This window comes from Anopheles funestus, chromosome 2RL (genome assembly GCF_943734845.2).
Source record: "Anopheles funestus chromosome 2RL, idAnoFuneDA-416_04, whole genome shotgun sequence".
Lineage (NCBI taxonomy): Eukaryota > Metazoa > Arthropoda > Insecta > Diptera > Culicidae > Anopheles > Anopheles funestus.
The window spans coordinates 29,581,888-29,605,724 of NC_064598.1; the positions used below are offsets into that span (position 1 = coordinate 29,581,888).

General features: G+C 44.0%; 3 protein-coding genes across 6 annotated transcripts in view; all 3 read right to left on the minus strand.

The window, feature by feature from the left end:
* LOC125765793 (autophagy-related protein 16-1) overlaps nt 1-23,837 on the minus strand; it is a 229,858-nt gene that overhangs the window by 21,432 nt on the left and 184,589 nt on the right. The gene's annotated exons all lie outside the window — the stretch shown is intronic.
* LOC125765798 (alpha-amylase 1-like) lies at nt 7,224-11,232 on the minus strand. 2 transcript variants are annotated; one of them, XM_049431276.1, is made up of 2 exons: nt 10,959-11,232; nt 7,224-8,553 (listed from the first exon to the last, which is right to left on the minus strand). In XM_049431276.1, exons 1-2 carry the CDS (start codon nt 11,183-11,185, stop codon nt 7,299-7,301), a joined length of 1,482 nt encoding a protein of 493 aa, XP_049287233.1. In that variant the 5' UTR covers nt 11,186-11,232; the 3' UTR covers nt 7,224-7,298. The 2 variants fall into 2 exon arrangements, with proteins under 2 accessions (XP_049287233.1, XP_049287232.1); XM_049431275.1 differs by lacking the exon at nt 10,959-11,232 and having other exon boundaries at nt 7,225-9,084.
* Nucleotides 9,506-15,364, minus strand: LOC125765796 (alpha-amylase B-like). Of its 3 annotated transcripts, none has more exons than XM_049431274.1 (2): nt 9,716-10,912; nt 9,506-9,623 (listed from the first exon to the last, which is right to left on the minus strand). In XM_049431274.1, exons 1-2 carry the CDS (start codon nt 10,895-10,897, stop codon nt 9,612-9,614), a joined length of 1,194 nt encoding a protein of 397 aa, XP_049287231.1. In that variant the 5' UTR covers nt 10,898-10,912; the 3' UTR covers nt 9,506-9,611. The 3 variants fall into 3 exon arrangements, with proteins under 3 accessions (XP_049287231.1, XP_049287230.1, XP_049287229.1); XM_049431273.1 differs by lacking the exon at nt 9,716-10,912 and adding an exon at nt 13,790-15,364 and having other exon boundaries at nt 9,527-9,623; XM_049431272.1 differs by lacking the exons at nt 9,506-9,623; nt 9,716-10,912 and adding exons at nt 13,578-13,697; nt 13,790-15,363.

The window sequence follows — 23,837 nt, forward strand, 5'->3', positions numbered from 1 at the left end:
CGGTGGTCGCAAATGAAGGTGCTTAGGCCAGTTCTAGGCGTGGACTTGCTGGGATCGAAAAGGGAAAGCTGCTTGCCGCCGCGGCAAGATTTACCGTTATCGTCCTGAAGATGAGTTCCTCAATTAGGACGGACGGGGTGGTGGGTCTTGACTCGACCAATCAAGATCACCCGTAAATCATTCCGTTTATATTTTGTGCGGTTTTCGTCGACCGATGCCCAAACAACCGAAGGGCACGATTTCGTTCAACTTTTCACTGGCCGCGACACACGGGTGGCGGCACTCGGTACGTCAATCAAGATTTGCGGAAAACGATAGAATCACTTGCGAGAAAGCTCGTCAAAGCGGACACCCTTGGCCGTGTGCCGTGCAAGCGTCCTTCACCGAGATTGTCGAGACATTAATCATCGTCACTATCATTTTCCGTACGGGTAAGTTGTTGTGTTTTCCTCCCAAATACACAACAGGATTAAGAGGCAAAGCATTATTTCCGTTTCTTTGCAAGCGACAGGTGCATTTTTATTCGTCGTATTAAAACACGGAACAGACTACTTTTGAGAAGGGAGAAGCGCATTTAGGTTACTTTGTAATCATTTCGGTTTGTTCGGTTTATCTACATAGTCTGTCGATCGTGTGCTGTGTGGGACGACTACGGTTACATGTTTCATCTGCATCCAATCCGTTGGGGATGCTCATGTTGGCAACGTGTGCAATGCAGTATCTTTTCTGCGTGGGCACGATGGAATCGTCTGCACCATGTCGCACCGGGACCTTCGATGACCCGACAATGAGCGATTGCTGTGTGTGTGTGTTTGCTAATGCGACGACCTGGAAGCGGCTCCAGTGTCTACCGGATCGGATGCTCCACTTACGAACCCGTGACGGTTTGTTCGTCATTCCGGGAGCCTTTCGCGACTTTGCGACTTCGCGACCTCCAACGTAGCAAACTACGTACAACGGCTGGTAAGACCGTGTATGGGATATGTATGTACTCGATTCTATTTTTTCCTCTCGAAGCTGCATCATTCTGGGGGTAAGACATCTTATTCGCACACAACGCTTGCAGTTCGGACAGATTCAACCATTTTTTTTTTTTCTCGGAGCTAAGTATAATTTGTGGTATTTTTTCGGACAATTGTACCCTACAATAATATCTCACACAGAACCCATCTTCAAAATTCGGAGGAAAGTTTATAGCACCGAGGTTACGTCCTACGGTTCAGTTACCGCGATACGCCTGCCGGTGTGCCTAAATGGGCCAACCTCTCTCGGATGTCTATGATTAAGCGATAGCGATCTTCGGCCTCGATCTGTCGTTTGGGGAATTCGTTCGCGTGAAGACTCACACTTGATCGCGTGGTCGATAGAAGCAGTAGCCTCGCTAGTAAATGCTACGTTGTGGTAGGTAAAGGGGAAGGGTGGCGATTAGTGTGTTTCGTGTTTCAAACACCTTCTATTTCCCTGCTCCATCCGCATGGCCATCATGCATCGTCCTTCGTTTCGCTCCATGTCCCGTATTCCTCGAATGGATAAATCTTAGCCAAATGAAGCTGCGACCTGTTGCAAAATTCCTACCTTTACATGGTAGAAAAGATCGTGTGTGTATGTGTGTGTGCGTTTACTTCTGGTGCAATCCTACTGTGAGTGTTGAAGATGAATTCGTGTACGATCGAACGGTTTTGCATACCAGAGGAAACGGTTTGCGATTCCCGGCATGCCGGCAAGGCGAAAAAGCGTAATTAGAGGTAGAAGAATTCTTCCGATGTTGATGAATTTACTGCGATAAGAATAGCGCCAGTCGGAAATGAGGGCCCCGAGTGTTGGGTACAGTAAGTAAGACACGCTGCCGTCTGTGATTGTCTGTACGTTTGGCGAATCGTTTGGTGTTGGGTGCCTCTTGATGCTAGGCGCCGTAATTCAGGCACGATCAACCGATGATGATGATGATCATGACGGGAAAGGGAATGACGAAGATGACGATGATACTGGATGATGCTGACTATCCAATTATAAGCCCTTTTCATAGGGACCCTAATCAAGGCAGCAATCGTTTCGTACCTCCCCCTCCCACCGGTAAACCCGGAATGTTTGGTCCGAAATCGTGGCGTATAGGTGAAAAAGGAAATCAAATAAAGCAAGACAAAATAGGGAAGAAAGAACGATCGCAAGCAAGAAAGATGCAATGGGAAAAAATCAGCTCAGAACGAAATAAAACAACGGAAATCATGTGATCGATAATTGGTCAACAATTTTATGTCGCTCAGAATTGCGCGACCTGACTATTTATGGACGCACACATAACTGTGCTTGGTCAAAAGGGTTGTACGGGTGAATGGGCGGGGGGGGGGGGGGGGGAATAGGGGAATGGTTCTCGACTCGCATGGTGAACCCAACAGTGGTCGAAATAATGCACGGTGACACACCGCTTAGCTTAATGTACCACTGGAAGAGTTCCTGACAGAAGTTGCCCTTTTGGCTCGGTTCCCAAGCTGCAGCCAATTTGAATGTGAATTTGAACGGCAACGCGGAACAAATCGAGCTGCAGATAACCCTAGCATCAGATGGTGAAATAGAGCTGCCGCAGGCACACTGTACGAAGCGAAGGGAAAGCGTCGCATCCGTAGCAATCTATAAGCAATTAATTAAATAAAATTATCCTATCCTGGCAGGACGTATATGGTAAAAAATAGTTCGCCAACTTGCGGACGGGTAGAACGCAGGTTAAGCAGCGTGGGAGCGTGGTCAATACAGTTTGCTTCCAACTCCGTTCGGGTGAATAGCAAAAATCAACCCACCCATGAAACGACGATCAGAAGAGCGACGAAGGTTCGTAGCGTTTCAGGTTTCGTGCAATGCAATTAGGGAAACAATGGCTAATAAACGTATATAATTAGTGCACTTTCGCACGGACACTATCGGACGCAGCTGCACAACTTAGCTGTTGAGAAGATAAATGGATAAAACAACACATACTCACAAAACAAGCACGATTAGAAAGAGACAAGAAGTAATTTGAAGGAAAAAAATCCGGGTAAACATTCTGATACGTCCTTAAAAGGGGATGATATTGGAGAGGCAACTGTTAGCGGGTATCCGTGGTAAGCTGATTAAAAATAGGGACCAGAGATGAAGTCAGCACAATACATTCCAGAATGTTCTTATGTCATTCAGGCTAATACATTGTGGCATCCGTTCCTTTAAAAAGTATGCTTTTTAATTAACAGCTAATCTAATATCATCAAGCGAGAATAGTTCTTCGGTTAGGGTGGATGGATTCTCCCCACATATCGGTGATATCATCATGGGTTTGAATCGGTTCTTTTCATGGCATTTAATTTTCCAAGAGGTTCTAAGGGTCCGTATGCTATTAACATGTGGATAAAGATTATTTTTTTGTGATTTTTTTTAATTTATGATTCTCATTTCCGTGATGTATCACCTGCCGTTCTACGCTGTCAGAACGTTACGTACGATCTCGGTAAAACATCAAACAGAAGGAAACTGGAACTGGTGTATGCAACAGTGTCCCATGTCATTTATGTGACACTCGAACCTGATTTTAAGAAGATAAAAATACAAAATTAAAAAAAAAGGTAAATACCACCACCGACACTACCGGTCTTGTTGTGCAGAGCGCTGTGGAGTGATTATCTTTTCATAAAAAAAAACCGGTGCAACTACGCGAAATTGAGCACGGTGGAGGGATAAATAATCAGCCAAACGGATGGAAATGGTTTGGAGATACTCCACACTAATGGGGGTGGCGTCCAGTTTGGATGAGAAACAGTTCAATAGCATACCGCAACCATTATTCCCCTTTCACATCTGCCATCCTCCCTTATTGTCTCCCATATTGTTCGTCTCGATTGCACGATCTACGTTTTCTGGTCCTTCAACGGGGGGGAAGCAAGCTTTCCGCCTGTTCCCTTGGCGCGGTAGTACGCCTGTAAGAAAAATCATCAAACCACTTAATAAACCTACTAATTTACAAACCACTTCACTCGCAGTGAAGAAGCGAACCGTGCATCCACCGTTCGGGCGGCGTTGTAAAAAGCGGACGAAATAGCAACGTCATAAATCGCACGATCGAACGAGCGCCGCGTGTGGGGATGCCACCCGGCCATTCACTCTAAGTAGGTGCCGGTTTGGAAATGGGGTCCTTCCCGACCGCCGAGACCAGCCCGTGCTTTTGTTGGGGCAGCGGGTGTCCGAAACTGCGAAACAAAAACCAGCACCAAACCCACCGAACAGTCGACACACGGCTAGCATCTTCTGCTAGCGTTTGGCAAGCTAGTAAAAATGCGTTGCTACAAACGGTCAACAAATAGCACAATCAAACCGGAAAAAACGTTCCACTACACCCGCGAGCTATGGAGCGATAGTCCAAAGAATTAGGCTCGTTAAGGGGGTGTTAGGAGGCTGATGGTAGCAAATCGTGCAGGTGCGAAGTAATCCAACAGCACCGAAAAAAAATAAAACTCCGGCTTTCCGAATGTGCAGAAAGCATCGTTTCTACCGGTTAGGACAACGTTCGCATACAGCACACGGCGTCCGATCGATCGATTAAAACCAGGGTACTGTTAAGTAGCATAAATTCCAATCAGATCCACACAGATCCCGGGAAGGGGGGCTGATCGGAGCGGTAGCTGCTCGCCAATAAACCGAACTCCAACATTCGCATTCCAGGTTGGGTGGCCAGCTGTGGTCCTCTGGTAAGGTGTGCTCCAATTACACACGGCACGCTGGTCAGATTAAACATTTCCGGGAGCGGTACAACATTCAAATTTGTGGGGTGTATCGAATTGTTCTTGTCAGACCAAATGATCTGGAGCCGGGGTTTGGTGGAGCGGAAAGCGGTACCCGAGCAGAAGTGCTGAAGCTGGTGGTGGAAAATTAACAGTAGTGTTGGGTATTGTCGTAAATTGTTGCTCAACATTCCAGCGACAACTTGCGAGGTGGCTTGTAATTTAATACGCCATCATCAGCACACATCCCGATCGTTTCCGAGTTAGTTTCTTGGCTCTTGCAAAATTGAACAAATAAACTATAGTCATGGTGTGTGGAGAGAATATATGTAGTGTTTATACCCTTTTTGCCCCCATCATTATCTCAATGGTGTCTGTTTGTTCGCTAAACTATTTGAAAGCGAAAGTCGGCTCTCTTTGCACCGTTAGGAAGTTCGATAATTGGAGGCAAGCGAAGAGTGTGGCGATTTTTTGTTTTTTTTTTTTGAAGCAGGAATTGTTGTTCTGTTTTTTACCAAGTCTAGCATGTAATTGTGGTGAGATAGAGCAAAACATAAAAAAAACGAAGAACAACTACAAAAAAATAGCGCATCAATCAACCAGTGTACGCATGCACAATGGACCACAATTACCATCAAACAACGATGCGCTTTGTTGTAGGTGGTGGGAAAGTGGAGTGGAAATGTGTCAGGTGGGCAAAACGCTATCCAAACGCTCTTCCGCGACCATTTGACTCGTCATTGCAGAACCCCACCAGCCCTAAACAGCATCTGATCGTGCGTCAGGGGGCGGAAACAATGAATGAAATTTCATGTGCGGTAGCCTTTTTTGGGATAGGATTGGAAGTATTATTATTTTTTTTTTGTTAGGAAGATAGTTTTGATTTTTTGTTTAGGTGGCGTTAGTTTGCCTGCTGCGAAGTCTTGCTTATTGTTTGTTGTTTTCGGTGATGCACGCATTTCACTTTTCACCGTTGATTGGCAGTATGAATGATGATCGTGATGATGGGCGAATGTGGCGGTTCTCGCGCCTTGAAGATGACCGCGAAAGATCCATTTTTATCGCACCAATCGAGAGCCGCGCGCGAAAGATCGCACGCCCTTTCCCGTAGCGCCACGAGAATGGGACGGTGGAGTGGTGGTTCAACGTTACGATCCGAAAATGATTTTATTTAATTCGATAATGATATTTATCAAGTGCCGGATCGTGGTGAAACTGTGTCGGTACCGGAACCGAAAGCAAATGCAGGGGAAAGCCATTCCGCCGGCTGAGGGCTTCTTGTTTCGGTTCAAATTCTTTTTCGACCCTTGTACGGGGTAACCACCTTGCTGGAGTTAAGCATGCGCGCATAAGTTCGCTGCGATCGGAACACAATAGCGGAAGTGGATGCAATCGTGACTGTTTAGAGCAGGCAAAATAAAGCTGACACAACTAGTGTACCATACCACCCCGACGTTTGAACTCCGGGGATGACTGGGTCATCAGGGTACGGAAGAAGATTAAATCAAACACTGGTGCAGCGGAGGCAGCATGCGGGTGAAAGCTCTGCCCCGGTTCGCGTGTTGTGGTTTAGCTTTACTTGTGGAACTCCTTCAAATTCATGCGATCTGCACCGTGTAATCAACGCGTAGAAGTGATTGATATGGAAGTTAGGGGGATCCGAATTGTGGATCCGATAAACTCATATCTTTACTGTCACTCATTCGCCGACGGGTACCCACAATCACTGTTCTTGTAGATTATAACCTATCGGTAGCCCGCTGATGATAAGCTGTCCGAAATTGAGCCGCAACAAATGGTGTGCGTGACTTTGCTTTCCCATCGAACGGACCTGATGTCGGTAAACTTCGCACGAGAAAGGAGCACAACAAACGCATCGAACGCACGATGCACTATCCTCACGCTGTCAGGGGTCCTCGTAAATAAGAGTTTGGTTTTGACAATGCAAGATGCCATTTGAAAGAAAGTGTTACTAGCCATCATCGGGTCGGCACGCAAGGAATGGATGGCTTATTTTTCGTCCAGCATGAAGGGTTTGAATTTTGGATGATGTCTCTGTTATTAAAGCGTTAATCTAACAGGACTTGACAATTTCAAATAGGTTAGAAAGGGTGTAAATAAATAAACTCAATAGCAACCCTTGAGATAGCGTTTTAGGGCGATGAAACTAGCTGTCACGATCATCGCATAACTATTGATGATTTGAGAAAGTAAAAACAACATGAATTCAGCTTTTAAATAAAGACGAATGGATGGGGTAGCGGATAAAACTATCTTGTAAGTGGTGTGAATTAGTTTATTTCATCAAACGATTAGTTTTGTAGAATGACTTTCCTCCATATTGAAATACAAATAATTGTATGTGGTTAAAATATACTAACAAGGAGTACACTGAAGCATAAATTTCCCTCTTCATAATATGTCTATTTGTACCAAGCATTTATCAAAAGTATAAAAATAACACATAATTTTAATTTGAAAAATGGTATGTACATTACATCCTTTGTAGTAAACATATTCGTTTTTATTTGATCTAAAGCTACGAACTGATCATTAAGTACGCGAGTTAATATGGATAGCCAAAACACCGTCGTATGCATTAGCTGGCAGGACAATTTGGGCGCGTCCATCACCACCGACTGTTATCGAGTTGCCGGTACAAGCTCCATTTACAAGATCACCAGAAATCACATCACAGTACGTTCCCGCCGGCAGACAGGTCTGCAGGTTCTGATTTAAATCAAACGATTCTAGGTTGAAGGCGATGAAACCACGGGAACCACGGCAGAATGCCATCTGGTAGTTACCATTGTCCCACCAGTCGTTAATCTGCGTGCCAGCGACAGCATTACGGAACCCAATCATATTGTAAATCTGACGCCATCGGTGTTCGCACACCCAGCCACCACCGCACGAGTTGTCCGGATTGAACGTTGGAGATATCAAATTCTCGTTGGCATCTTGTGGTGGACCCTGCTCCGAATCGCTGAACGAGAACGAGCTCATAACGCGTACAATTCCGAATGGATGGGCCAACATGAAGGCGGTGGCCATTTTGTAGTTTCGTGGCACCTTGTAGGTAAGTACGTCCGAGCCACCACCACCATGACCGCGCTGATTGTCGTGGTTGTCAATGAAGACGAGTGCGAGATGCGATGGCAGAAAGCCCCAACCGGTACCCCAGTTTGTTAGATGCCGGAAAGGATTGCGTCCACGGAACACGCGTCCAATCTCGGCCGAATGGCGGAACTCGGTGATCGTACCCAGATGCGTGTACTCATCACGCGTTACCGCCTCACCACCCAGATCGATCACCTCCTGCGTTAGGAAAGGACGTGCGTTTGGTGGAAAACCATGCGACGTTGGTAGATTGTTCATACGGTTGTAGATGACCTGAAGATCTCCGGGCCACATGTGCTTGACGGCATCCACTCGGAATCCAGCCACACCAAAGCTGATCAGTTGATTCATAAGTTCCACAATCTTATCGCGTACCCATGGGATGCCCTGGTTCAAGTCGGGCAAACTGACCAGCTGGCAGTTGCGGACCATGATAGGATCGTTGTAGTTCGTAATAAGACAGGGTGGGTTGAAGTCCGTCGCACTGAATGGTACGCCTGGGAACGAGAAGTTTGGTCGGTTGGCCGTGCTGCCAGCAGTACCACCACCTCCAACCAGATCAGCCATGTGGTTAATCACCAAATCGACATAGATCCGCACACCGACATCGTTACAGCGACGAACCATGCTAGCAAACTGAGCTTCCGTTCCAGAACGTGTCTCTAGACGGTAGGACATCGGCTGATACCTTTCCCACCAAGGCCTTTGGAAGCTTCCCCCAATGACAGCGTTCTCAGTCGGTGGAGACACCTGTACACCAGCGTATCCACGCGGCGCTAGAAAGTTCTCGCATTCAGCAGCGATGTCATCCCATTTCCACTCGAATAAATGCACAATACCACTCCGGTCAGCCCATTGATGGGTGTTGAACTGGGCTGTGACTAGGGTGGCACACACAGCTAACAGCACTACGGCGGCACGCATTGCTACAACTTCTTTACTACACAACACTTTGAAGATTTTGGTTACACTAGACCACCAGCTGCAGTGTTATAAATACTTCTGACTACTTGCAATAGGTGGTCCAAGGGGGGAAAAATATCGTTTGTGATAAGATAATGAAACGGATTAAATAGCAATTAACCGATCAGTTTTCATGTTCAGATTCTTCTAGCAAATTATATCAAATCAATGACAAAAATTCCCACAATTGTAATATTGCGATAAAAATGAGCTTATGGACATTGTAAGTATACAAACTTCTTCATCAATGAAAGATAACCTGGATAAGAATATCAAAAATAATACTTGCTTTCTTTGCTGCATGAAACAGAGAAGTGCTTAATTCATGAACCGAATACAACTTTAAAGCTGCCAAAGTACATTAAACATAATTAGTTAAGGAAAATGTTTGGGGCGGCCCGGTGGTGTATGTGATGAACGTCGCCGGTTCCACACGACAGGATAGGGTATGTAATCCCATCCGGACCGTCTCTCCGGCAAGGACTGACTATCCGGTTACGTGATAATAAAAATTAATCTAATAAGCCAGAAATATCCGTCGTGATCTAAGAGATTGTTAAGCCAAGAAGAGAGAGTCTTGTGTCCAATACTAGAATTAGGTCATTAGATATAATTGAATATCAGAAATAGATCCATCGACCTGACTTGAAACATAATAACGAGTTGGGATAATGATTGAGAAACTACAGATTATTTGCACATAAATTTTATTAAAATTTATACTTTTATTCCATCCAGTTCTTTAGTGGAGTGCAAACATTACACTTAGGTTACAATCGATTCTTACAGTCGGGACTACAAAAAGAAAAATTAAGAAAAAAATAATATAAGAATTCGTGCGAGAAACATAATTTTCACGCAATTTTATCACTCTACAGAATACTCACATTAGCGTGAATGGCCAGAACACCATCGTCGGCGTTGGCGCCAATAAAGATATTGGCCCGACCGTCTCCACCAACAGTGACACTAGCGCCAGTACAGCTGCTTCCAGACTTGCTACCCGAGATCACGTCGCAGTACGTGCCTGCCGGTAGGCAGGTCTGCAGACTCTGATTCAGATCATAGCCCTCCAGATTGAACGCGACAAAACCACGTCCACCACGGCAGAAAGCGATCTGGTTGCCACCATTGTCCCACCAGTCGTTCAGCGAAGTACCGGCTACAGTATTGCGGAAGGTAATCATATTGTAGATTTGACGCCATCGGTGCTCACAAGCCCATCCACCACCGCACGAGTCGTCAGCGTTAATGATCGGGGAGCTGAGGTTGCCATCACCGTCAGATGGTGGTCCCTCGTCACCGTCATTGAAGAAGAACGAGCTCATGATACGAGGAATACCGAACGGATGGGCCAACATGAATGCGTTTGCCATCTTATAGTTCTTGGGCAACTTGTGCGTGAGTACATCTGCGCCACCCGCACCATGACCGCGCTGGTTATCGTGATTGTCGACGAAAACGAGAGCAAGATGAGAGGGCAAGAAACCCCATTCGGGACCCCAGTTATATAACCAACGGAGCTGGTTATATCCTCGGAAGGAACGTCCAATTTCAGCTGAGAACCGGAACTCAGTAACCGTACCCAGGTGGGTATATTCGTTCTTGCCGATCGCCTCACCACCCAGATCGATCACCTCCTGCGTGATGAAGGGACGAGCGTTTGGTGGAAAACCATGCGACGTTGGTAGATTGTTCAGGCGGCTGAAGATCGCCTGAAGATCTCCGGGCCACATATGCTTGACGGCATCCATCCGGAATCCAGCCACACCAAGACTGATCAAATGATTCATTAGATCTACAACTTTATCGCGTACCCATGGGACTCCTTGGTTCAAGTCGGGCAAACTGCCTAGCTGGCAGTTGCGGACCATGATAGGATCATTGTAGTTCGTAATAACACAAGGTGCGTTGAAATCCGTCACACTGAATGGAACGCCTGGGAACGAGAAACTTGGTCGGTTGGCCGTGCTGCCAGCAGTACCGCCCCAATCGGCTAGATCAGCCATGTGGTTAATCACCAAATCGACGTAGATGCGTACACCAACATTATTGCAGCGACGAACCATGCTAGCAAACTGAGCTTCCGTTCCAGAACGTGTCTCTAGACGGTAGGACATTGGTTGATACCGTTCCCACCACGGCCGTCCACCAATGACAGCGTTCTCAGTCGGTGGAGACACCTGCACACCGGCGTATCCTCGCGGCGCTAGAAATTTCTCGCATTCAGCAGCGATGTCATCCCATTTCCACTCGAATAAATGCACAATACCACTTCGGTCATCCCATTGATGGGTGTTGAATTGGGCTGTAGCTAGGGTGGCACAAACCGCTAGCAGCACTACGGCGACACGCATTGCTACAACTTCTTTACTACACAAAGCTTTGACGATTTTGATAGGATGTTCAAACTGTGCGACTAGCTGCAGTGTTATAAATACTTGTGATTACTTGCAACAGCTGGTCCCGACTGAACATATCGCTTGCGATAAGATAATCTGATGGATTAAATTTCGATTAGCGGATTAGTACCCATGTTCAGATTCTTCTAGCAAATTCCGTCAAATAAATGGCAAAAATTCCCATGACTGTATTAATGCAATCAAAATAGAATTGGTAGATAGCTTTATAAGTACCTTATCTATGGGAAATAACACAGAAAAGAAAGTTGATTTGCGGTTTCGCTCTTAATTTCTATGTTACTTTAAGTGATGCCAAGAACCTCTTTTGTCGACCAAAACAAATTGGGCAACATATTAGATAGCACCTTCAAAATATAGAAGTTTGGCAATTTCAGTCGTACAAGTATGTGATCAATAAAATCGTTTTAACAAATGCTATTGTGCAGAATCTTCTATTTGAATAAAAATGCATGCATACATTAAACTAAAAGAAACAGTTGTAATAAAGTATTGAGAACGATGAATAAGTTGTATTCAATTGAATTCATTAAAATGCACTGTTCGGAACGATTCTACATGATTTTTTCACCGAAGAACAGCAAATTACTGTCTTGCAACGAGTGTAATTCCATCTACCATTATGTCCAGATAAATTTCTCGATTTCAAAAGAAAACTGTCAAAGCAGACAAAAGGTTGACAAAGAAGAAAGAACTGTTTATAGAAATAATATGAAAAGCCTAGCATTGTGCTGTTCAATTGAAACATTTTGGTAGACTCAGCATTAAAGTTTCTGGCCCGTTTTGTATGCAGCATATAGCCATACCAACGCCAGTAACTAGTTGATGTTTATCACCAATTAGAAATGCAATAATTACACATCTCACCCATCTCGTCGCAAAAGATTGGCGGAGAGCAGGGTCATTTTTTGATGATTGACACTTGCCAAAAAGAAGAAGGAAAAAAACAAAGGTTCTTCACGCTCAGCATGGGCCGGTGTCAGGAGGCGAAACTTTCCCCCAACAATTATGGCATTGTTGTTGCATTTACCGAATCGCTTTCGAACCTACGCCAAGCATTGTGCAGAAGCATTCAGAGAGGATCAATTTTTTTTCAAGTTTAAGTCACACCATCCACCCTCGAACGTTCGTTCGAAGGCATCCTCTGTCCGACGGGTGGGAACGGTTGATGAACAATTAAGGTGCGATCTTCACGCGATACGTTGAACGCTGCTTCGGACATGGGGAAACCATCACCCCCGTTAATAGTCGATGTACGTCTGGTGTTCCTTCTGCACCGTGTACTGTCCAGCTCGGTGCCGTTGCAGTCCCGCAGTGAGGTCAGTTTTAACCCAATTCACACGATTAATAGCGCGCGGTTGATTAAATCTCCTGGAACCCTTCGAAAAGGGACGTACAAGTGAGCCATTCCTGCCTATTTCCCCCCTTCACGGAAAACGCACCAAACGGTCAATTGGCTGTTCGAATTACGCATCCCTGGGCAAACTCAGGTTGGAGGCTAGTATTGTTGCCGGATTCATCGATGTATAGCTGACGTCAAGCGCGCACAGTAGCAGACCTACTACCAACGCATGACCACAACCTGAGCTTCACGAAGCCTGTCAAGACAATGAGCCAACAACTTTTCATTCATTTACTGATGGTTTGCGTTTTACTCTTTATCGATACCGATCTTCTTTTTTTTCATTAGTACAAGATTCACCAATATCTTCCATCAGACCAGCACGGTATAAGCCGTCGACATGAAGTAGGAAAAAAGTGTAATATAGGGCATCCTTTCTATTTACTTTGGGATAAGATATCGTTCCACGAGAGTAGCTACAGGTAGCATATCTGCAAAGGATGGGAGGCCTCATGGAGGAGCTGTGATTTGCATTTGACATTTAAATTATACACAAAATCCAAATCAACTAACCATTCCCGCTAACCCGGTTAAGATGACTCGGTTAAAAATACCCATCCTGTTCCAGAGTAAATACTACGACTGTTAGTCTGTAACTTTTTCGATTCAGTCATGATCTCTCGATTGCTCGATTGTAAGGGCGTAATAGATTCAACATTTCCTATGTTTGCCTTTTGCACTGATCACCTTAGGTTAAAGAACTAAAATACTATGTATAGCGAATGATATACAATGAATGGAATAAGAATTGGTGCTATTAATTGTAAAACGGTATCATTTGCAAACGAAGGGCGAGTTACTTTCGTTTTTGAAGGCCACGGGTGTCTTGTCTGTAACACCAGAATTAGGTCATTCGATATAATTGAGCATTATAAATAGATTCATCGATCTGAATTGAAACATAACAGAGACATAATGGAATAATGATTGAGAAACTGCAGATTATTTGCGCATAAATTTTATTAAAATTTGTACTTTTATTCCATCCAGTTCTTTAGTGGAGTGCAAACATTACACTTAGGTTACAATCGATTCTTACAGTCGGGACTACAAAAAGAAAAATTAAGAAAAAAATAATATTAGAATTCGTGCGAGAAACATAATTTTCACGCAATTTTATCACTCTACAGAATACTCACATTAGCGTGAATGGCCAGAACACCATCGTCGGCGTTGGCGCCAATAAAGATATTGGCCCGACCATCTCCACCAACAGTGACACTAGCGCCAGTACAGCTGCTTCCAGACTTGCTACCGGAGATCACGTCGCAGTACGTGCCTGCCGGTAGGCAGGTCTGCAGACTCTGATTCAGATCATAGCCCTCCAGATTGAACGCGACAAAACCACGTCCACCACGGCAGAAAGCGATCTGGTTGCCACCATTGTCCCACCAGTCGTTCAGCGAAGTACCGGCTACAGTATTGCGGAAGGTAATCATATTGTAGATTTGACGCCATCGGTGCTCACAAGCCCATCCACCACCGCACGAGTCGTCAGCGTTAATGATCGGGGAGCTAAGGTTGCCATCACCGTCAGATGGTGGTCCCTCGTCACCGTCATTGAAGAAGAACGAGCTCATGATACGAGGAATACCGAACGGATGGGCCAACATGAATGCGTTTGCCATCTTATAGTTCTTGGGCACTTTGTGCGTGAGTACCTCCGCGCCACCCGCACCATGACCGCGCTGGTTATCGTGATTGTCGACGAAAACGAGAGCAAGATGAGAGGGCAAGAAACCCCATTCGGGACCCCAGTTAGATAGCCAACGGAGCTGGTTGTTTCCTCGGAAGGAACGTCCAATTTCAGCTGAGAACCGGAACTCAGTCACCGTACCCAGGTGGGTATATTCGTTCTTGCTGATTGCCTCACCACCCAGATCGATAACCTCCTGAGTGATGAAGGGACGAGCGTTCGATGGGAATCCTTGATCGGTCGGCAAGTTATTCATGCGTCCATAAATTGCCTGAAGATCTCCGGGCCACATGTGCTTGACAGCGTCCACACGGAAGCCGGCAACACCATAGTTGATCAGTTTGTTCATCAGCTCGACGATCTTGTCACGCACCCAGCTGTTGCCCTGGTTCAAATCGGGCAGTCCTACTAGCTGGCAGTTGCGGACCATGATAGGATCGTTGTAGTTGGTAATCGAACACGCTGGGTTGAAGTCGTTCGGTCCGTATGGGACAGCCGGGAATTGCATACCTCCAGCGTTTGCCGTTGATCCGCCAGTGCCACCGTTCGTGCTGATAGCAGCCATGTGGTTGATGACCAGATCGACATAAATGCGCACACCGACCGCGTTGCAGCGGCGAACCATGCTCGAAAACTCTGCCTCGCTGCCGGAACGGGTGTTCAGGTTGTAAGAGATTGGCTGGTAACGTTCCCACCATGGGCGGCGCGGGCTCCACACAACCGCGTTCTCTGTCGGTGGCGAGACTTGCACACCGGCATAACCTTTCGGTGCAAGGAAGGTTTCGCACTCCCTGGCAATATCGTTCCACTTCCATTCGAACAGATGTACGATGCCGCTACGATCACCCCATTGATGCGTATCGAACTGTCCACTCACTGCCACGGCCAAGACCGTCAACAGCATGCACACGAAGGCACGCATTTCGATAGTGTTGTTGTCACTGTTTGTTTTGCGGAACGGTTTAAGCGGGTTGGAACAGACGTCCAAACTGTAACGTTTGATGGCGACTGGGACAGCTTTTATACAACCACTGGAACCAGCTCGCTGATAACGATACCTTCACTATTGAACTCCGGGCACAGCACGATTGTGTTCCGGTGGTTTCTTATCACCGCAAAAACATAATATCAATCAGTTCATCTACGCGATGTTAAAGTGTATTCGTTAAAGTATTGGAGTAACTCCGGCATGAGTGGTGCTGTGACCTTGCCATTTCTCACATCAGCATTTCTGCGTCGATTCTCAAGTTACACACAATTCATCCGGTAATATTTACAGCCATATCAATTTATACGTCTTATCAACTTCTCTCTCATTCAACGATGTATTCTAGGGTTTTGGAGAAAGAGAGGAATACGCTGTCGTTGGAATCTCGACGCTTAACTGATCGTGATTGGATTTAATGACTGTTGTAGGAAGATGCGTCCGACGTGCAGTCTGACAAATAACCTTTGCACGATTACAGATAGTCTAGAGAGGTGTGGAACAAATTGTCGCACCCTTTCCAGTTCATTCCAATTTGATACAGATATTATGTTTCGATAAGATAAAATAGACGCTTGCCACCGTACGACAAACGGAGGCACTGGTTTGGGTTATCAGGCTAGTAGCCTTACTACCAAACGTAGCTATCGCTGCTATATTTTATAACAATCTTGATAAGCGGAACGATAAAAACCAGCAGAGTCCTGCTAGGGAGGGAATGCGTCGTGTTGGTCTACCGTTGTTCAAATCCCAACGGGGGGTAATAACAGATGGGGTTTACCTGTAGTACTACGAATGCCCTACTCTCTGTCGTAGGTTTAACGACATTTTCGGGAGTAATTAGCACGCCATTCAAGAATGATCGATCACGCTGGACAGGAGTGATTACGCTATCATTCCTGGATGATCCGTGATATGTATCGTAAAATTATGACTCGCTTATAGAATGTTCGCTAGTGGTTAGGTGCATTGTGACTCAATTGTACTACAGCACGCTTCTAGAACATTGTCGCGCGAACATTCTCTGGAAGGTTTGTTGATATTTCATATAAAACAGTAATAATTATAGTTAAATTTATCATTTTTCGTATTATGTAATGTAAATAATGCTACTTTACGTACAAGTAAACATTCGTTTTTGATTAAGTAGTACAAGAATTTTCAATCATTTGGTGTAATTTATTTGAAAAATTAACGTAAATGTTATAAATGGAAGAACTATCTTTGTTGGTAGGCTTCTCTTCTCGCAGAAAATGTTCACCAAAAATTAATAGTGTAATTTAAAACAATATATTACAAAATATCATACAGGAAAGTTGGGTTCAATGCAGACAAAAACCTTCCAACAATAAAATTTGACCCATGTTTTAAACTTAGTGTATGGGTAGAGTGAGATCACTTGTAAAAATCTGAATAATAAATGATCACACTGGCGTGAAAGAATAATTTTATTTAATTAACCATATTCTCGGGAATTCTTCTCACAACCTTCTCAAACGGCAGTACGATCTTTGACTTCATAGTCGATAACCCTTAGTTATGGCAGAGACTATGTCTCTAGGTGAGAGTGCAGGAAACAGAATCGATCTGCAATCGAAATGCAACGATGCCACGAATCGTGAATAAATCTACCCAAGTTTTTCCCCAGTTTGTGGGGAAATAAGGGGGTTATCGTCCATAAAGATGTATCGCACATACGTTTCGTAAGTGATAAGCAATTCTTGCTCGAGTAGGCCGCCATGAAGGGTGGTGGAGAAGCATGAAACACATAGCAAAGCAATTGTCGATTGCGGCACACGTCGGGGGAAATCGAAATCGAAACAATCCGAACCCATATCGGGGTAGTGGACGGATGAGTCGCCGATAAACTTTCGATAATCGTTTCAATTAGCGACGAAAAAGGAAGAAATTAAAGAGTGCACTCGGCGTCACACGGGACCCGCGTGAGCAAACGGCTGGTCGCCGAGGCGGTTTTTCGTTGTGCATCAAACCGCAATTTCGTGTCCTGCTTGCCAGAGCGCAAAAAAAAAAACAAACAAGAACGGTGGTCCCGCATACTGTTCGTGTCTGTGTCGTCTAGGTTTTCGGTGAGTGGTTCCCGCGTTTATTCCGCGAGACCAACTAACGGGAAGATGTTCAGTCGACGTCGTTTTTTTTCTCCTCCTCTTTCGTAGGCGGAGACGCGTCTTGCGGCACACAGATCGTGACGACTGAAATCACATATTCAGCTTCCACCCTCATCCGCGCTCTCCTCTTGGGCAGTTTTCACGACAGTGAAGCGGAATCGAAGGGGTTCAATCATTTGGCGAAGCACCCTCTGTGCGATGCTGCCTACTGATGATCATTTGGTGCGTCGACTAATGGTGGACGCATGCGTCGATGGGCATCGGTGCTGTATCACAAAGGTAAGGCGGTTTCTTTAGTTACCGCCATGCTAAATGCAATTAATTGTGTGTTGCTTTTTTGCCACACTCCGAGACGCGACCGAAGCGCAAGAATGCGTTCCCACCTGAACGAGCGCAGAAGAAGAAGGGCTTGGAAGGATTCCTAATTTCCGATTATGCTTCAAACTGACCTGTGCGCTCGGCAAACTAATCGATCGATCATTTGAAGTGTGCGTGTGGCATACCAGTGACCACCTGTGACCATCTGTGGCATTAAATGGCCACCAACGCGATGCTGATGAGGACAAGAAACCATACACGGGCAGCTCATTTACCGATCAACCTGCAGAACAGTCTGCAAATATTCCATAGAGCTCGGCACGCCTGAACAAGTAAATGCATCTTGCTCCATTAGCGCACGGTTCGTCCGGCTAGAAGATGCACCGATACCGATCGAGATTATTGCATAACAAATAATAATTAAATTAATTAGTTATTAAATTATACACTTCGCGTGCGCCTGCTCTTCACTGTGCGTAGAATGGTGGTTTAGTGCGCATGAAAGACGCACGCGAGAGGTTCCACGGTTTATCGTTTGTTGCACTTGCACCGCAATGGAAAAGTTCCGTTCGACGTCAACCATCGTTCGATTGATCGTAACAACGCCAGTGAACGCATCGACCATGAAAACGTTCCACACCCACGAATTGGTCAGACACACGGTGAAGAAATGAGTTTTTCATTCGTTATTAATTTAGTAGAAGATGTAGAGATTTACTGTTTCAATAGCAGTAGACGCAACAGCATGTAGAGGAGAGGCTTAGTTTAAGCAAACCCATTCTTACGAATGGGAAACAGCAACATGCAGCATGATCAATAGTTAAGCAGACGGAGAGAAGTGTAGCATCATCGTCGTATTCGTCATTAGCCATCGATAAGCTAATATGAGTTTGTGCAGCTTCATACAGCGGTATTCAGTTATTCTGCCCGTCAGTCAGTCAGTCGGCCAGTCAGTCAGTCAGTCAGTAAGCACAGCCAATCCAATCCAGTTAAGGTTCTTCCCTCGGCTCGTCCCCTAATTGGATTAATAATAGTGGCCCGGGGGCGTATGCCGATGTCTGCTCAGTGTTCTAATTATTTTAATTTTCAATTGTTTGACTGTTTTTTTCCGCTACCGTGCATACCAGCTTTTGCTCAATTGATTGTGCTTTGTGTCGAGAAAAGTGGGATACACATCCATAAATTTCCCGCCCGTGCGATTATGGCCTCTGCTCGTTGTGATTGATTCGGAATAGTAGCGGGTATCGGTTTGGCTCTTATAAGTTATATGCATGTAACGCACAAAAAAAACCCGCTACTGTTACTTCAACTGTGAAAAGAAGCGATGAAGCTGTTATAGGTAAAGGCTACCGAAAGTATGTCATCGAAGCATCTGTTACATACCAAACGTTCGCATATGATCATCCGAATGGTTTGGAGGAATGGAAAAAATGAAGCAATAAAATGATTATTAATTTCCTTCAAAACACAAAAGCTACCGTCCGTTGAATACAAAACTCAGAAACCGATTTCTAGCATTGATCATAAGGCGCAGACACTATTGTGCCTGTAAAACATCTAAAAGATCTCGTGACGGAACCAAACAGTGAAAGTCGCTTCTTTACAGGAATGTCTTTCATTTTCCAATTCCCACAACCGGCAGACGGACATAGGCAGGTTAGGATTTTCGCACAAAGGAAAATTAAATTCTTGATTGGACAAAATTTCTACCATCAACAACTGAACTGATGAAAATGTGTGATTAATGATCACATTCGGTTTTTCGTATTGCAAGTTATGAACTTTTGTAAAAAAAAATACCTATTTGAAAATCTGTTTATATTTTCTAAGCTTAAAAGATGCTTGTTATCATTACTAAACACCGATTGAATGCTGGAGAGCATTTTTACCAAGCTGCTCCTGCTACAGTGCACCAACCTGTGTCCCGCTAGTATAATTGCAATGAAGAAAACGTTTAGATAGTTTCACTCCTCCTCCTTTCCATTCACCTTCCCTCGGACGTATGGGTTCCAATTGAAAGCGTATAATTTATTTCTTCTTTCAATTTTACCGATTGTTCCCAAGACTCCGACTACGAATACTTCCATCCAGTGCGGATTGCGGACGATGGCAGATTCCAGCCACGATCGCGTTCGCGATGAGTCAGATTGCTAGACCCTGCTAGCCAATTCTCGACTAGTCAGGTATCAAAAAAAGGAACAGAAGTAAAAAGGCATGTCTGTGATTTATCGGTTTCTACTCGAAGCGCAAAACGTTCCTGAAGACGTCACCGTCATTTGTGGCTGGAGCGAGTGCAGCAGCGTCTGCGCATTGTAGCGCTAACGTGATTTCTTTTTTATTTACTAACTTTTACTACCCATGCACCCAAACGATTCGTTTGCACCTGGAATGAACGATTTGATCGGAACGAAGTGCAAGTGATTTAGTGGACCATCGGATACGATTTCATTTCGTACCTCCAGCGCAGTTGAACTTTAGGGGCAAAAACAGTACTCGTTGGAAAATTGTACAAAACAATAAAAAAAGAAATCGTACGGCTTTTCTAATTTGGATCAGCGAGACAAGGATTAGAGAAAATGTGCCAGTGTCGATTTGCTGCACAGAAACGGTAGGTTCCTGCTGGTTTAATCAGGCAAAAATAGCTTTCGCTGACTGTAGGATCATCATCACCCTTCATTGGGAATGATCGTATTTTCTGCAATCGATGCGTTGGCTGTGGTTTGGATGTTTTTTTTACGTCGTACTTTTTTTCCTACGTCTGCCAGCTCTAAATAATGAGCGGGTAGAACAATTTTATTACTTCAGTGATTTGATAAGTTATGGAATATGGCAGTATCGCGACAGATGTAGGTTACTGTGTAATTTCAAGTTTTATTAAAAAGATAATACATGTTTACGACTAGTTGAGAAACATCATAAATAAGGTGAAATGTATGCTAAGTATGTAATAAGAAGGAAGAGAATGAATTAAAAATATAGCTCGAAGATATCTTTTTATGTTTAAATACATTAAAGGAAATGAGACAACTATTTTATGAGAGTATAAAAATTCCTATAGATAAGCATTCATTTAAATTATTACGGAATGTTATTACTAACGAAAATAATTAACAAACTTACTTCATTAAAATGTTTACCAACTTGACTGTATATTATAAATCAACTAATAAAATATTCAACCATATGAAACAAGAAAGAAAATCGTATCTTATATCACCAACGACAATTTGTTTCGTGTATGTTGATTTTCTTTTAATCGTTAGCTATATCCCTTTTTTATATTTTGCTGACAGAGTTCTCTTAGCCATCTGTCATGTAAAGTAAACGAACAAATCCCAGCGTTCGACAGCATCGTAAAATTGCTCTCGTACGGGAGACCTACGCGGTTGGCGATCAAGATTGTATTACAAACTTGAAGACAGCCACTTCCCCATTCCGTATCGATGCTTGTGATCGGGTGTTAAAAGCTTGACTTATCTTATCAAGCTATATGCGCCATGAACCAGTGACAAGGCAGCTTTAAGCTCAACATGCTGACCAACCGTTGATGAAGACACTGATCGAAGTTTCACAAAAAGGCGATCGAAAAGTATCAAATGTGGATCGAAGTACGGTGCTTCGGCAATGCTTGATCTTGGAAACGTATTTGCACCGTGTGCCGATAGATCTGCGTTTCATCGTACGTAGCAAAAGGCAATCGTACGGACGAGTGTTAAAGATGTCACCGGTAACGATGGCGCCTGACAACACTCTGGTAGAAAATTGGCTCGAAAGGAAAATCTCACGAACGCAAAGCAAAGGGCAAGTGTTAATTTCAATTTATTCTCGGGGCAATCGGCTAAGGATGCTGTTTTCATCGGCTGCTTCGTTCCCGCCCAAGACATGATCTTTTGCTTGCTTGTCAAGGTGATCGTGTTGCTGATGCATTGGAATCTAGTGAATGAGGTAGAAGTGATCGCTTAACTTGTACATCGGAGTTTGAAAGAAAAAGAAATAGGAATGACGACGACGGCATCTTCGTTGGCAGTGATGTGATACTAATACTATTAATAACAGGAGTAATTTATAAATCTTTTGATGCAACCAACGATAACTGGAATTGCTATGCGCTTGGTGATGGTAAAGAGCTTTGTCCTCGTTCGTCTTTACATGTGTTTGGTATCACTGGTAACATGATTCCAATCACATGGGCGAGGGGTTGTATTTTGCATCAATTGATGAAGCACTTAAAAATGCATGATTTCCCCGATGATCAGTGTGCTCTTATTTTCATTTTTCAATGCTATCACACCTATTAGTGAATTGTTCTGTTGGTAAATGATTACTTCATCGTTGGAAATATTAATATGGGAGTAAGCACAGAATGTTTCATAAAAGTACCTGACATTAAAGATTTCCTTGAAATTCCTTGGTTTATTTCATCCTTTTTTAATAGTACTCAGTCACCTGATTATATAAAAAAATGTTTATTGGTTGTAAATATTCATTTTGGTATGAAGCTCGAGAAATATAATTCGGGCATTATTAAAAGAAACATTCTATGAAGAATTGAGAGCGATTCCATTAGTTTAAACAACACACTTATCAAACAAATAAACTCTAGTCTATTGGTTCATAGGTTTTCAAGAAGCTCTGAGCAGTGATGGGCGAAATGCTGTTCTGATCGGAATCGTTTCCAGAGCGCTCCAAATTTTCCGTAATCGATTCCGGATAATAGGTTCTGAATTGGTTCTGGAATCGGATCTGCAATTGGTTGGGGAAACGGATCCGGAATTGATTGCGGAATCAGAGCCGAAGTTGGTTCCGGAACCAGAAACGATTCCGATCACGGAATCGGAAGTAGTTAGTTCTGATTACGAATGCCCATCAATAGTTCTGAGATTGGGATCTATGTAGTTGTAGTATGATAAAGTGATAAAAAATCCTTAAAACATTGAAAATGTAATGCAATTTATAACATAAAATAGAATAACATAGAACATTTATTCCCACCATAAATTGAATGATTGTGCGTCAATTTTATTTAAACTATTTAAATTTCAACCGTTCAGTGACATGATTTTACCGAAATTGTATAAATGTTGTAATCGTTGTAGTAATTTACTCATTTGAGATATACGATTATAGAAATGTGTATAAACATAACGTAATGTGCTAAAATATTAATAACAATCCACCAGACTGCAGTGTATATATTCGACAAACCATTCCACCTTTTGTTATCCCACAGCATGGGTTTAATAATCTACCGTTTATCAAAACACTACTTGCAACCGGTATTCGGTACAGATCGGCACAGCGATCCTCACCTTCAATTCCTCCTACTTACTAAAAGCAATCAATCGGTACCATGGTATATGCGAGCGGTTCGGTGGGAGGAAAACATGTTGAATTCTTTGCTCACCTGCCGCTGGGAAAGCAACGTTTAGCGAGACAAGAAGCGGTGCAGCTTAAATCCCATAATTCTTCCGATAAATCGTTTCTTATCATAAATGCCGCACATTTCATCTCACTTTACACCCGTGCGCCCCGTGCATGTGCATGCGTTTGTGTATTTAAGGGTGTTGCAAATGCCCCATTGCTTATGGGTGCTATAGCGCCCTGGCCGCGTTTTTCACTTACGAGGCTACCACCTTGAGTAACCTGTTACCGGCAACGGATTTTCTTGGTAGCCAAAGAAGCAGTATGAGATGGGGAAAGAGAGAGAGAGGGAGAGAGAAAGAGAGAAGAAAAATACCCCAGTGGATGGAATATAAAGCATTCTTAATTTCATCTTCCGGAGCGGGGAGAAGTGATGATCTCATGCAAACGAAGGCAAAAAGAGTTCACATCTATGTTGGGACCAGGTTGGGGAGCTAAATAAATCTAACCGTGTGCTCCAGCTGCGCATTTTATTAGGTTATCAGTGGAAGCATATGCGAAAGGGGTTGGGTCAGTTTTATGCGCTGGTAGCCGGAAGGTTTTGCGCTGCTTCATTTTATTTGTTCTTCTAAAAGCGTACTCATGGAATTTTTGCAAGTACAAAACCACCTGAGTTGCGCCATAAAGCATTGCCGCATTCG

Bases quoted from the DNA above. Each gene is read 5' to 3' on its own strand.
- LOC125765798 (XM_049431275.1), bottom strand. From the start codon at position 8,789: ATGCGTGCCGCCGTAGTGCTGTTAGCTGTGTGTGCCACCCTAGTCACA.
- LOC125765796 (XM_049431273.1), bottom strand. From the start codon at position 15,268: ATGCGTGCCTTCGTGTGCATGCTGTTGACGGTCTTGGCCGTGGCAGTG.